A 14,732-nucleotide genomic window follows, 5' to 3' on the forward strand; every position below is an offset into this window, starting at 1 on the left:
AACAGAGATGAACAATACAATAACTGAAATGAAGAATACACTAGAAGGAATCAATAGCAGAATAACTGAGTCAGAAGGACGGATAAGTGACCTGGAAGACAGAATGGTGGAATTCACTGCCACAGAACAGAATAAAGAAAAAAGAATGAAAAGAAATGCAAACACCCTAAGAGACCTCTGGGACAACATAAGACACACAAACATTCACATTATAGGGGTCCCAGAAGAAGAGAGAGAGAAAGGACCCCAGAAAATATTTGAAGAGATTATAGTTGAAAACTTCCCTAACATGGGAAAGGAAATAGCCACCAAAGTCCAGGAAGCACAGAAAGTCCCTGGCAGGATAAACCCAAGGAGAAACACACCAAGATACCTAGTAATCAAATTGGCAAAAATTAAAGAAAAAGAAAAATTATTAAAAGCAACAAGGGAAAAATGACAACATACAGAGGAACTCCCATAAGGTTAACAGCTGATTTCTCAGCAGAAACTCTACAAGCCAGAAGGGAGTGGCATGACATACTTAAAGTGACGAAAGGGAAGAACCTACAACCAAGATTACTCTAGCCAGCAAGGATCTCATTCAGATTCGATGGAGAAATCAAAAGCTTTACAGACAAGCAAAAGCTAAGAGAATTAAGCACTACCAAACCAGCTCTAAAAAAGTGCTGAAAGAACTTGTCTAACTGGGAAATACAAGAGAAGAAAAGCACCTACAAAAACAAACCCATAACAGTTAAGAACATGGTAATAGGAACATTCATATTGATAATTACCTTAAACGTGAATGGATTAAATGCTCCAACCAAAAGACACAGGCTTGCTTAATGGATACAAAAACAAGACTCATATATATGTTGTCTACAAGAAACTCACTTCAGGCCTAGGGACACATACAGACTGAAAGTGAGGGAATGGAAAAAGATATTCCATGCAAATGGAAATCAAAAGAGAGCTGAAGTAGCAATACTCATATCAGATAAAATAGACTTTAAAATAAAGAATGTTACAAAAGACAAGGAAGGACACTACATAATGATCAAGGAATCAATCCAAGAAGAAGATATAACAATTATAAATATTTATGCACCCAACATAGGAGCACCACAATACATAAGGCAAATGCTAACAGCTCTAAAAGAGGAAAACGACTGTAACACAATAATAGTGGGGGACTTTAACACCTCACTTCCACCAATGGACAAACCATCCAGACAGAAAATTAATAAAGAAACACAAGCTTTAAATGACACAATGGACCAGATAGATTTAATTGATATTTAAAAGTTATATTTTTGTTCCATCCAAAAACAGCAGATTACACTTTCTTCTCAAGTGCACATGGAAAATTCTCCAGGATAGATCACATCTTGGGTCACAAATCAAGCCTTGGTAAATTTAAGAAAATTGAAATCATATCAAGTATCTTTTCTAACCACAACGCTATGAGACTGGAAATCAATTACAGGGAAAAATATGTAAAAAACACAAACACATGGAGACTAAACAATACCTCACTAAATAACAAAGAGATCACTGAAGAAATCAAAGAGAAAATCAAAAAGTACCTAAAGACAAATGACAATGAAAAAAAGATGATCCAAAACCTATGGGATGCAGCAAAAGCAGTTCTGAGAGGGAAGTTTATAGCAAAATAATCCTACTTCAAGAAACAAGAAAACTCTAAAATAAACGATCTAAACTTAGTGGAAGGAAAGAAATCATGAAGATCAGAGAAGAAATAAATGAAATAGAAACAAAGAAAACAATAGCAAAGATCAATAAAACTAAAAGCTGGTTATTTGAGAAGATAAACAAAACTGATAAACCTTTAGTGAGACTCATCAAGAAAAAGAGGGAGAGGACTCAAATCAATAAAATAAAAATGAAAAAACAGAAGTTACAGCAGACACCACAGAAATACAAAGCATCCTAAGACACTACTACAAGCAACTCTATGCCAACAAAATGGACAACCTGGAAGAAATGGACAAATTCTTAGAAAGGTATAAACTTCCAAGACTGAACTAGGAAGAAATAGAAAACATGAACAGAATAATCACAAGTAATGAAATTGAAACTGTGATTAAAAATCTTCCAACAAACAAAAGCCCAAGACCAGATGGCTTCACAGGTGAATTCTATCAAACATTTAGAGAAGAGGGGCTTCCCTGGTGGCGCAGCGGTTGAGAATCCGCCTGCTAATGCAGGGGACTCGGGTTCGAGCCCTGGTCTGGGAGGATCCCACATGCCGCGGAGCCGCTGGGCCCGTGAGTCATGGCCGCTGAGCCTGCGCGTCCGGAGCCTGTGCTCCACAACGGGAGAGGCCACAACAGTGAGAGGCCCGCGTACCGCAAAAAAAAAAAAAAAAAAAAAAAAAAAAAAAAACACCTAAAAATAGAACTACCATATGATCTAGTAATCCCACTACTGGGCATATACCCAGAGAAAACCATAATTTAAAAAGACACATGCAGATTCTGGGGTTCGTTTAGAGGTTTGAATTTTCTCGGAGAAAGACGGGCCGGCCACGAGGAGAAAAGAAACAAGCCGCAGCAACATCTAAGCCCTTGAAAGGATCCTGAGAGAGGGCGGAAAGGGGAAACAGCAGCCACCAGCCCAACCACTTGTGTCTTCTGCCCCTTCCCACCTATCTTGCCCACCCCACCAGCCCACGCTGCCTGGGACTTGAAATCTGTGGCCGAAGGACCGTCACCACATAACTTCAAAGATAATCAACCACCCTCCCTTCCCAAAGCCACCCAAACTCACTCATCCAGCGTTTACTTTTTTTAATCCACTCAGAAGTTTTTTTCTACGACCCCCCTCCCTACATGGAGGGTGGGGGGGGAAATGAATAGTGAGTTGGCCTTTATTTTTTTTAAGGGGACTTTTTGATCCAATGAGGCCCCCCAGATAATTGAGTTTTGGGTCCTGGTTGGTTGTTTTATTTATTTTTTCTCCAAAATTTTAACCCTCTCCCCTTCTGAGCCCGAGGTGCTGATGTCGCAAAAAAATTGGATAAAAACCTCGATCATGGGTTCGGGTCCCATAGACCCCAAAGAGCTTCTCAAGGGCCTGGAAAGCTTCCTTAACCGAGATGGGGAAGTCAAGAGTGTGGATGGGATTTCGAAGATCTTCAGTCTGATGAAGGAAGCACGAAAGATGGTGAGTCGATGCACTTACTTGAACATTCTCCTGCAGACCCATTCACCAGAAATATTGGTCAAGTTTATTGATGTTGGTGGTTACAAGCTTCTTAACAATTGGCTGACATATTCAAAGACAACCAACAACATTCCCCTCTTGCAGCAAATTCTACTGACCCTGCAGCACCTACCACTCACTGCTGACCATCTCAAGCAGAGCTCCGGAAATTGGCCTCAGTCCTTGTCAGCGACTGGATGGCTGTGATCCGCTCCCAGAGCAGTACCCAGCCTGCTGAGAAAGATAAGAAGAAATGGAAAGAAGAGGGAAAGAGTCGAACCACCCCTCCTGAGCGACCGTTGACTGAGGTGAAGGCTGCGACTCGAGCTGAGGAGGCCCCAGAGAAGAAGGGGGAGAAGCCCAAGTCCCTCCGAACCACGGCGCCCAGTCACGCCAAGTTCCGCTCTACCGTACTAGAGCGGGAGACCCCGTCTTTGGTGCCTGTGAAGAATGCCAGTGCAGTGGTGGTTTCTGACAAGTACAACCTTAAACCCATCCCCCTCCAGCGTCAGAGTTCCACAGCTGCCCCAGGAGATGATGTGCCCCCTGCAGAGAAGAAATACAAGCCACTCAACACAACACCCAATGCCACCAAAGAGCTCAAAGTGAAGATCATCCCGCCACAGCCTATGGAGGGCCTGGGCTTTCTGGATGTGCTCAATTCAGCCCCTGTCCCAGGCATCAAAATTAAGAATAAGAAGGTGCTGTCACCCACAGCTGCCAAGCCCAGCCCATTTGAAGGGAAAATGAGCACAGAACCGAGCACAGCCAAACCTTCTTCCCCAGAGCCAGCACGTCCATCTGAGGCTATGGACACAGAACATCCAGGGACCCCAGTTCCCCCTGTTGAAGTCCCAGAGCTCATGGATACTGCCTCTTTGGAGCCAGGAGCTCTGGATGCAAAGCCAGTGGAGAGTCCTGGATATCCTAGCCAGCTGACCTGGAAAGGCAGGAAGAGGAAAACTGTGACCTGGCCTGAGGAGGACAAACTGAGAGAGTATTTCTATTTTGAACTGGATGAAACTGAACGAGTGAACGTGAATAAGATCAAAGACTTCGGCGAGGCAGCTAAGCGAGAGATACTGTCAGACTGACACGCGTTTGAGACGGCCCGGCGTCTGAGCCACGACAACATGGAGGAGAAGGTGCCCTGGGTGTGCCCCCGGCCCCTGGTGCTGCCCTCGCCTCTTGTCAACCCTGGAAGCAACAGCCAGGAGCGGTACATCCAGGCTGAGCGGGAGAAGGGGATGCTTCAGGAGCTCTTTCTGAACAAGGAAAGTCCTCACGAGCTTGATCCTGAGCCCTATGAGCCTATCCCCCCAAAACTCATCCCCCTAGATGAGGAATGTTCCATGGATGAGACCCCATATGTTGAGACCCTGGAGCCTGGGGGGACCGGTGGCTCACCTGATGGGGCAGGCCATTCCAAGTTGCCTCCTGTTCTGGCCAATCTTATGGGAAGCATGGGTGCCAGGAAGAGCCCCCAGGGTCCTGGAGGAGGAGGCATCAATGTGCAGGAGATCCTCACCTCCATCCCGGGTAGCCCTAACAGTCATCCCTCAGAGGAGCTGCTGAAGCAACCAGACTATTCAGACAAGATCAAGCAGATGCCGGTGCCTCATGGACTCTTAGGCCCTGGTCCCATCGCCAATGGTTTCCCACCGGGAGGCCCTGGGGGCCCCAAGGGCATGCAGCACTTCCTGCCTGGGCCTGGCGGACCTATGCCAGGTCCCCATGGAGGCCCTGGGGGCCCTGGTGGGCCAGTGGGACCACGTCTCCTGGGTCCCCCACCCCCTCCCCAGGGGGGTGATCCCTTCTGGGATGGCCCAGGTGACCCCATGTGGGGTGGCCCGATGTGTGGGGGACCAGGTCTGGGGCCATACCATAGAGGCCGTGGTGGCCGAGGCAGGAGTGAACCACCTCCTCCTCCTCCTCCATTCCGAGGGGCCACAGGAGGTCGCTCTGGAGGAGGACCTCCAAATGGACGAGGGGGCCCTGGTGGGGGCATGATCGGAGGTGGTGGGCATTGTCCCCATGAAGGCCCTGGTCGGGGCATGAGCAGTGGCAGCAGACATCATCCCCATGAAGGCCCTGGCAGTGGCATGGGCGGTGGGCATCGCCCCCACGAAGGCCCTGGTGGCGGCATGGGTGGTGGTAGTGGCCATCGTCCTCATGAAGGCCCTGGTGGAGGAATGGGTGCTGGTGGCGGACATTGGCCCCATGAAGGCCCTGGACATGGGGGGCCCGATGGCCACCGGCCTCATGATGGCCCTGGTCACCTAGGCGACCATCGAGGGCCACCCCCTCATGAGCACCGAGGCCATGATGGCCCTGGACATGGCGGAGGGGGCCACCGAGGGCATGATGGAGGCCACAGCCATGGAGGAGACATGTCAAATCGCCCTGTTTGTCGACATTTCATGATGAAGGGTAACTGCCGCTATGAGAACAACTGTGCCTTCTACCACCCGGGTGTCAATGGGCACCCCCCTGCCCCTAGGGACCACCTGCCTTCCCCGCCCACACCCCTGTGGACTGCAGCCTTGCTCCTTCCACTCTTTTATGGCTTCTGTGAGGCCCATTTTCCCCTTTACCCAGCTGATGAGGAGCCGGCCCCCTCAGGGCCCACCTGCCTGGGTTCCTGGGGGTTTTCTGATCACTGGTGCTCATTGATGTACATATTTTCCTCCAGTCTGGGGAGGAGAGAGACTGGACACATTCTGTACCTTGGACTGCTGAAGAGGAGACCCAGTTGGCTTCACTTTTTGAGGAGATTTGCCCTTTATGCCAAGCGCCTCTCCGGTATTACCCCTTTATGCCTGAGAACCTAAAGCTGGTTATCCTGGAGAACACATCTACTCTCCTCTTGTGGGTCCTCCACATGCACACAGAACTCTGACACGGGATCAGCTGCACTTATGAAATCATCCCAGCCAAATTCATGCTTCCTCGTGGGGTGGGGAGATGGTAAAAGGGGTATTGTGTATCCCACTGCGCTGAGAGGACTCAGTCAGGCTGGATTTGAGTTCTGGAACACATCAGCCCCACTCCTCCCTGACACAGGTTTTACATTGAGTCCTTTCTCAAGTAAGACATTGCAATCTTCCGTGAACACCCAAGTTTGCATCATGGGTCTGCTAGGTTCAATGATGGCAAATTCACATTGGCATCTGGTGAAAAGTTTTAGCTGGCATAGGTGAGGCCACTGGGCGTGGTCCACCCTTGCCTGCAGATCATTCTGGAAATTAAAACACTTCAGTGAGACCAACTTGTCATCAACAGAAGCCCGGCGTGCTGGGCATGCCAGTCACACTACACGCACTGCCTCTGGGAGTTAGCGCGCTCCTGGCCCCCACCTGGAACCTTGTGGGTGTGAGGCCTCCAGCTCCCTTGCCCTATCAGCCACCTCTGAATCCCCACCAGGTGCCTTCCTGGGTGGATTCAATAAGATGACCTGCCCTCTCCCAGCCCTCTCCTTCATCTGTCTCAGCATCAGTTGTTTCCTATGAAAACAGTGGATTGGTTGGGTTTTGTGCAGGGTCTTAGGTTAGAGCCACAGTGGATTTGAGGATGAGTATTTTCTTTTTTCTTTTGGGTTTGTATATTTTGTACTTTAATAATAAACAGTGGAAAGAGAAGTATTTAATAAAAAAAAAAGACACATGCACCCCAATGTTCATTGCAGCACTATTTACAATAGCCAGCTCATGGAAACAACCTATGTCCATCGACAGACGAATGGATAAAGAAGATGTGGTACATATATACAATGGACTATTACACAGGTATAAAAAGGAATGAAATTGGGTCATGTATGGAGACGTGGATGGACCTAGAGACTGTCATACAGAGTGAAGTAAGTCAGAAAGAGAAAAACAAATATCATATATTAACGCATATATGTGGAATCTAGAAAAATGGTACAGATGAACCAGTTTGCAAGGCGGAAATAGAGATCCAGATGTAGAGAACAAACGCATGGACACCAAGTGGGGAAAGTGGGGGGGAGGATGAATTAGGAGATTGGGATTGACATATATACACTAATATGTATAAAATAGATAACTAATAGAACCTACTGTATAAAAAATAAATAAAATAAAATTCAAAAGAAAAATGAATTGCAAGATAGCAGCAGTGGAGCATGAAACCACGCAAGGGGACCTGGTACCCTGTGTGACCACACAGGCCTTACACCCCTGAAGCTGGTCCTGAATGCAGGGAGCTATGAAAAGGGCACATCCTCTCCATGGGCCGAGAAGCAGCAAAATGAAGGTTGGGCTGAGGAGGATGGAAGAGAATTCTGGCCTTCAGGGGTTCACAGTCTCATGGGGGACGCAGAGAGAAGCCAGCAGGTAAGCCCAGCACAGAGCCCCAGGCCCAATGGCCGAGGCATGGCAGTAGCTGCATGAACTTCAGGAAAGCAGCTATCCTGCTGTGCAGAGGCCAGGGGGAGGTCAGGGATGGCTTCCAGGAAGAAATGATTCAAGATCTGGATTTTATAGGACAGGAAACCTACAAGGGTCCCTGAACTCCCAGGGAGTCCCTGGTCCATTGAATTGGACCTTGGATCTCTCATCTTGACCCCAGACTCCAGCTAGCCCACTAGCCATGAAACCTTCAAGACCTCACCTCCAGGCCAACCTTGGTCCCACCTGCACATCTAAACCACAGCCATAGAAGTTTTCTGCCCTTAGGGCTGAAAATCCTTGAAGGCTCAGTCTCCATAAAGAGAACTTTGACCCAGGACACCATTCCTAATGATACTGAGGCTTAGATTTGAATCACATAGTGGGCAGACCTGCTGACTAGGGGACATCTCCGGTTCTCTGGGGTTCTCTTCTTGGGTGTATGCAGCTATTCCTGTGAAGTGATGAAAATCTTTATTTTATTGTGAAAAATCATTTCCCCAAATAAGGCCAACCGCCCAAGGTGGTAATGGAAGTGAAAAGTAAGTGAGGAGTCTAAGGAAGTAATGGGTTTTAGCTAGAAAATAGAAGCCATGGGTGAATTAAGGAGTGGATGTTGAATTTGATGGTGGCTCCGATTTGTGAGTGTTTGAAAACAAGGAAAAGATTTATGAAATCATTTCAGCAAGTGCTTCAGCCAGGGCAAAAATTGCTCAGTGAGTGGTAATGAATACTTTGGTGACTGCTCAAAAGGCAGCTGAGTATTGTGAGAATTTGCCCAGGGAACCCAGGATTCTCCATGGAAATGCCCTTGGAATACAGCTGGGAGCCCCATTAACATTTCCATAAAGCACTGGGTGGCAGAGGCAGTTGTGTGGCTATGGGCTGACTCTAACTAAGCACAGGAAAGGTTTAAAAGTTCTGCAAAGTATTTTCCCTTTGCCACAAAAGTTAATAGGGGCATGGCATTATCATTCATCATGACCTCCTTTCAGCTTAGAAGCTTTGCTTAAACTCTGCATTAATGCTGGTTGAGTAATGATAGGAGGCAATGGAGAGGGGAGTTTATTTTAGTGGAGAATTAATTTTAATATTTTATAAATGGCTCTGGTCTTTAGTTATGGAATTATTAAAGATCTGAAGAGGTCATCAAAATACTTTTTTTTTCAAGTACACACTCTACTAATTTAAGGGGGGAAATATGCTCTAAAGATACCTGAGGATTTGGGAATGTCAAGTTCTCAGAATACACCCTGCTTGAATTTCAAGGATCTACACACAAAAGGATGCTCACTCACCCTAGTGGGAACATACCCAGGTATACTCTTGCTTAATCAGGCAGCACACCTGCACTCACAAGTTCAAGTGTGCACACACCCCTTTCCCTACATCATGTAGATATCTCTACAGACTTCTTTCTCTTTCTATGGTGATGCCACTTCCTCCTCTTTCTACTCCTCAGGTCAGATCCTAGCCAAAGGTCCATAAACGTCACTCAACAGGTGTTCTAGAGGTATCCCGAGGAAAACACATGAGCTCTTTGTGATCACCCTCAACCGCCACCCCACCACAGGTACTAACCTGAAAGTCAGGGCTTCCAAGTTGGAAGAAACATCCCACAGGGCCTGCCCAGGGATATTGGGGCCAACTGGCTTACAGCAACCTGCTAAAAATACCTCATTTGGGGCAATGGGTCTCTGAGAAGATCCCAAGTCACACTCTGCTTCATTCCTGTTGTACTTTCAGACCTCCAGTCTGTGAACAATAGCCTTGCAGCAGGACAAACACTCGAGATAGAGGAAGGAGGGGTGGTTTGAAGGGCTCCATCCTCTAGGATAACAGAAACTCAGGAGGATACCAAGTCTTCCTTGGATGGTTTTTTGCAAGGAGGTCAGAAAACCACAGGTGAAGGACCACCCCGTTGGAGCACTCTTAGATGCTAAAGCACGGGAACCGTGCACACCTGTTATTTTCTCAACCCCTGGCCAACTGTAACAAGCAAGGTAAACGTGATGGGACATATTCTGAGGGCACCCACGCTGGTTCGGCACCTAGCTGTTCTCGCTATGAAATTAAGTCTTTGCTAAACTTTCTCTTAGGTGGATATAAAGAATAACAGCAGATGTAAGTAAGACAGAGGTTGAGTTGCTCTGCATTGTCTTCAACCTGTGGCCAGCATAATAGACAGTGGAAGGGGGACTAGATGGAGAACCAGAAAATTTGGTTTCAAGGACCGGCCATGCAACTGGTCAGCGAGGTCATGTGATCACTCAGACCTTCAGCTTCCTCATTTCTAAAATGGGCATGATAATCCCTGCCTTGACTGTTGTTATCAAGATTCAGTGGGTCAGTGAGAATGAAAGTGTTCAGGAGACTACAAATTCCACTGCACATGTTAGGAGTTATTACCTAGCTGTGGGCCTGGCACTTCTTCCTGCTTCAACATAATTGTAAATTCCTTTTATGTTTATTGAGGGCAGGTCCTTACCTCTCTTCTATAAAGGAGAGGCCATTTCTGGCTTCTTTCCCTACTCCCTTATTTCTTCCTCCTCAAGAAAAGAGGAGGAGCACAACTGATTATTGAGAGCCCAATATTTATCAGGCCATATTTTCAAGAGCAAAAGGGCTGACTCTTGTGTTTGCTCTGATTTAATCTGCCTTCTAAAGGAAAGCACACCATTCTCTTCTTCTGGTCCACCTTTCCTGTGTGTGGCTGGGAGGGTAAATCTGGCCAGCCTTGCCCCTTGAGCCTGCCTATCTTTTCTTTGAGAGAAAGATGGGCAACTCCACCTTATTCTCCAGTCTAGCCCTCTCAAGTTCCCCACTTTGGGGAACTTGTCCAGAAATTAATAAAGCTGGTTCTTTGACTCCTATCTGGCAAGTTATCTTTGCATCTCTTCTTTCTTTGACTTAAAATTTAAATGGGAAGAGGAGTGTCTTAAGCCCCTTGAACTCTTGTTACTCTTTACAGTTTTTCACAAATCCCATGAGGCGGATGGACCCCAAGGTGATCCCCCCAAAATCCCTGCCTTCTGATGTTCATATCTTTGTGTAATACCATCGCCTTAAGTGTGGGTAGAGCCTGTGACTTGCTTCTAACAATAGAACATGGAAAAGGTGACAGGATGTCTCTCTCATGATTATGCCATACTAGCAGACTGGAGATAGAGACTCCCCTTGAAGCTTCATGAACTAAAAGGCCACGCTGGAGAAGCCCATGTGACAAGGAATGGAGGTGGCCTCTAGGACCCAGGGCTTCCTCCAGAACCTGAGGTTGGCATCCAGCAGAAAGCTGAGAGTCCTCAGTAATTGAGCTGCTAGGAAACAAAATCTTCCAGCAACCTGAATGAGCTTGGAGGGGGATTCCTCCTCAGTCGAGCCTCCAGATGAGAATGTAGCCCAGCTAATATCTGAGGGCAGCCTGTAAGACCCTGAGCAAGAGGATCCAGTTAGCCCATGCCCAGCCTCCTGACCTATATGATAACTGTGTTAGTATTATTAATTGTGAGTTAGTGGATGTGAGTTGTTTTTAGGCTGCTAAGTTTATGACAATTTTGTAATTAGGATAATCTATACTTGTGATCATTGATATTTGTGATGACAACTATTTCACTTGTTTTCCATTAGGACTTTACCATGCCAAGGCTACTTTCTTAGGCCTCTGCTAACACTCACCCTTGTTGGTTGCATGCCCCTCTTGGCATGTTCTGTGCACATCCTGTCTGTTCCCTGTCAGATTCTCCCATCATCATTCACTTAGAGGTGATAATTGAAACTGTGGGAGTCAGTGAGGTCATGTGAGAAAGAACATGGAGAGGAAAGAACAGAACAGGACCACACCCTGGGGAATGTGCACATTTCGAGGCAGCTGGTCCAAGTCGAGATGTGCTATAAGTATAAAATACATGCCCAATCTCAGAGACTTAGTATGAAAGGGAAAATGTAAAATATAACATTAGTATGTTTTACAATGATTACATGTTTAAAGAATAATATTTTGGATATGTTAGCTTAAGTATAATATGTTATTAGATTTAATTCACCTGTTTATTTTTATTGTTTTAAGATAGCTACTAGGAACTTAAAATTACATATATGGCTCACATTTGAGGTTTACATTATATTTCTATTAGATCGATCGATTGATAGATATTTTGGAATTATTTGGAATTATTTTCTGGTGCCAGGCACTGTGTTAATGATTTATGACACTACGTTATCTGATCCTCATGTAATACTGTATCATTTCTGTTTTACAAATGAGAAAGTTGAGGTTCTGAGAACTTAAGTGACTTTCCCAAGATTGCATGAAGAATTCATCAAGAGGCAGAAATTCAAAGCCAGGTCTCGTCGACTCAGAATTCTTTGTTGGTAACCACTATGCTCTGCTGACTCCTTAGATGAATGAATGAGTGAAGGAGTGAATGAATGAGCACGTGTGTATGTTTCTGATGGTGATGCAAGGTGGAATGATTGGCTCTTGCCACTAGGCTCTCTAGCCAAAGGCAAGCCTTGTTGCAGAGATGGCGCCCCGGACTCCCTCCCTCCTACCTCCCCTGTGTGAGGCTGCCACACAGCCTCCCTTGGGAATCCCTGTATCTGCAGTCATTCGTCTGACCACCATTCCAGATCTCCCCCTGGTCTCTGCTCTCAGAAAGCGAACCCAGCTTTGCAGAATCGCAAGGTGACATCTGATGGCATCCGAGACTGAGCTCAGGCCTGGCACTTGGGAGTGGGCAGTTCTATAGAAGCCCCCTGGCAGAATCCCAGTTCCTGCCCTGCCTGGCAGGGAAGAGCAGGTGCCCACTGGACAGAGCAGCCCTTCCTGACAGCCCGGACCTTCCCAGGAGGGAGATGGCTTCCCGTGAAGCTCTTCCCTGCCTTTAGGGATGGAGCTCACATGTGTGGGTACAGGGCTGAGACCATGGGGAGGTGGACCCATATGTGCCCACCCGCTTTCTTCTGCCTCCCTGAAACCCAGAGTCGGGAAGTGACTTGCCAGGCCCCTTAACTGGTAAGTGGCAAACTCTGGATTCTAATCCATATGTGTTTAACTCTAAAAGGTTTGTTCCTTTTCCCATAATCCATGCTGCCTCCCTCCTGAACTTTCCATCTGCATCATTCATGGTTTACTAAGCCTCGGTTGCCTCATCAGTAAAATTGGGATGGTAATAATTGCGCTGCTGGGAGGATTCATTGGGGTAATGCATGTGAGGAGCTTAGCATCGGGCTGGGCACAGCATAGACACTCTGGAAATGAGTGCAGTTATCATCATCAGGATGGCCATTATCATTATGGTGGCCCCTGGGGTGTCTGCAGGGACTTTGGGGAAGTGGCTGGCAGTTAAGAGCATCTCTTCAAGGTTTCTGGAGTGGCCCAAGGACGCCTTCCTGGACAGCATGACTCAAGATTAACAGGCGGTGGATAAGCACAGTGTTTGTCCTCCCTGGAGGCCCTGCCTGGGCCACATCCGTGGTGACTTCCCGAGTTCCCAAGGCCCCGAGTGCGTGGGTGAGCTAGCGTCAGCAGCCTCATGGACACTCACGACTGACCTTCCTTCAGCCCCGTGGAGACAGCAGCCGCCCAGACAGCCCTGATGGGGCAGCTCCCGGACAGGAACGTCTGCAGCCCCCTGGAAGCAGTGTGCCTGCCTTGGGCCATTTGCCTGATCCCCATCACTTCAGCTTTTGGGTGACGCCAGACATATTCTGATGTCCTTTCTATCATGTGCGTGAGTGAGAGTGGGGCCACCAACTGCCAGCAGCTCTGGGAGACATATCGTGTGACATGTGAACAGAGCTGAGGTTTCCCAGTGGAACCCCCGTGGCAGGGAAGCTGATTGCTCCTTTGCCTTTTCCGGAAGCTTTGGGAAGGCCAAGTGGGATGTGCAAGTGCCTTCAGCAGGATGGCTGGGCTCTACTCTGGGGGATGAGTGAGGGAGAGTGTCGCCAGGAGACCAACTCTGACCCCCCTCACCTTCCTGCCTGGCTCCTCCTGGGCCCCGGAGAGCCTTTGAGGGCTGGTGCTAAGACCGGCTCCTGGAGGACTTCCAAAGAGGCAGAGTCTACTGTTCACAGAGATGCCAAGGACTTTTTTTTCAGAGGATTCAGGTGGGTTGGAGTTCACAAAATAAATCAGAGCTTGATACTGCCATCAGCCCAGGAGACAAATATTTATACTATTTATGTTTATATCACTGACACTCCCTAGGGAAGCTGATCTGTATAGAATAACATGCCGCTTAGGAGGTAAAAACATTTTAAAGTTTCTGAGGGTCACTTTTATGGTTTGGCAACGCTTATGACTTCCCCAGCCAGGGACAGGGATGGGGGTAGGGGGTGGGAGTGGGGAGGGAAGGTGTAGGGGATGCGGATGGACGGAGGGTGGCGGCAGAAATGCACTCCCTGGGGACTTCTGCATGCTAAACTGTGCGGTGAGAACTGACCCGCCTTGAGAAAAGGTGGGGAAATGTGGCCCAGCCCTCACTGTTCCCCCATTATATGTCTCACAGCACAGAGAGGGTAAGCCATCCACCCAGGGGTACACAGCTCTAAGTCAATCTTGGCCTCTGATCCCCAGTCTCAGCTCCCAGGCACCCATCCTGACCCACGCCCTGTCCACCTCTAACTCCCTCCTCAACCAGACTCCAGGCCAGGCCCAGCCAGAATCCAGCCCCGCCGGGCCCCACTCTAGCCACACTGACTGCCTCCAGATTCTCCGGGCCTCCTGCCGCGCTCCCTTGCAAGACCCCAATCTTCATAGGCAAGGGCACCATTGTGTTTGCTGCACGAAGTTCTCTCAAGCCAGGCAGGAAGCAGACCCAGAGAAGGGAGCAGAGAAGCCAACCAGGAGGGGGAACATTCCTTCCCACTGGGGGACCGGCCAAGGGGGAGATGGGGTCTGGAATGGTTTGCCGGTCAGCAAGGAGGCTGAAGAAGAGCTTCATTATTCAGGCATTCATTCAGGCATTCCTGCACTCCACCGACTGCCCCAGGCCCTGAGCGGGAGTTGAATGAGACAAGCTTCCTGCCCACAGCGTCTCCCAGGTCAGCCAAAAGAGGAGGCAGCTGGGAGAAGTGCAGTGAGGTGAGGAAAGCCTTGGCTGCCTGAAGGCA

At 48.0% G+C, this 14,732-nt stretch overlaps 2 protein-coding genes across 3 annotated transcripts in view; one reads left to right on the top strand and one right to left on the bottom strand.

The window, feature by feature from the left end:
• The window catches only part of CSMD2 (CUB and Sushi multiple domains 2), a 660,274-nt gene that overhangs the window by 465,797 nt on the left and 179,745 nt on the right, over positions 1 to 14,732 (bottom strand). The window lies entirely within an intron of this gene.
• Positions 3,037 to 12,327, top strand: LOC132483443 (serine/threonine-protein phosphatase 1 regulatory subunit 10-like). The gene is given in 4 exon segments (XM_060088731.1): positions 3,037 to 3,361; positions 3,364 to 5,778; positions 7,396 to 7,562; positions 12,271 to 12,327. Coding segments are annotated over 4 exon segments (2,964 nt in total).

This window comes from Mesoplodon densirostris, chromosome 2, assembly GCF_025265405.1.
Source record: "Mesoplodon densirostris isolate mMesDen1 chromosome 2, mMesDen1 primary haplotype, whole genome shotgun sequence".
NCBI lineage: Eukaryota > Metazoa > Chordata > Mammalia > Artiodactyla > Ziphiidae > Mesoplodon > Mesoplodon densirostris.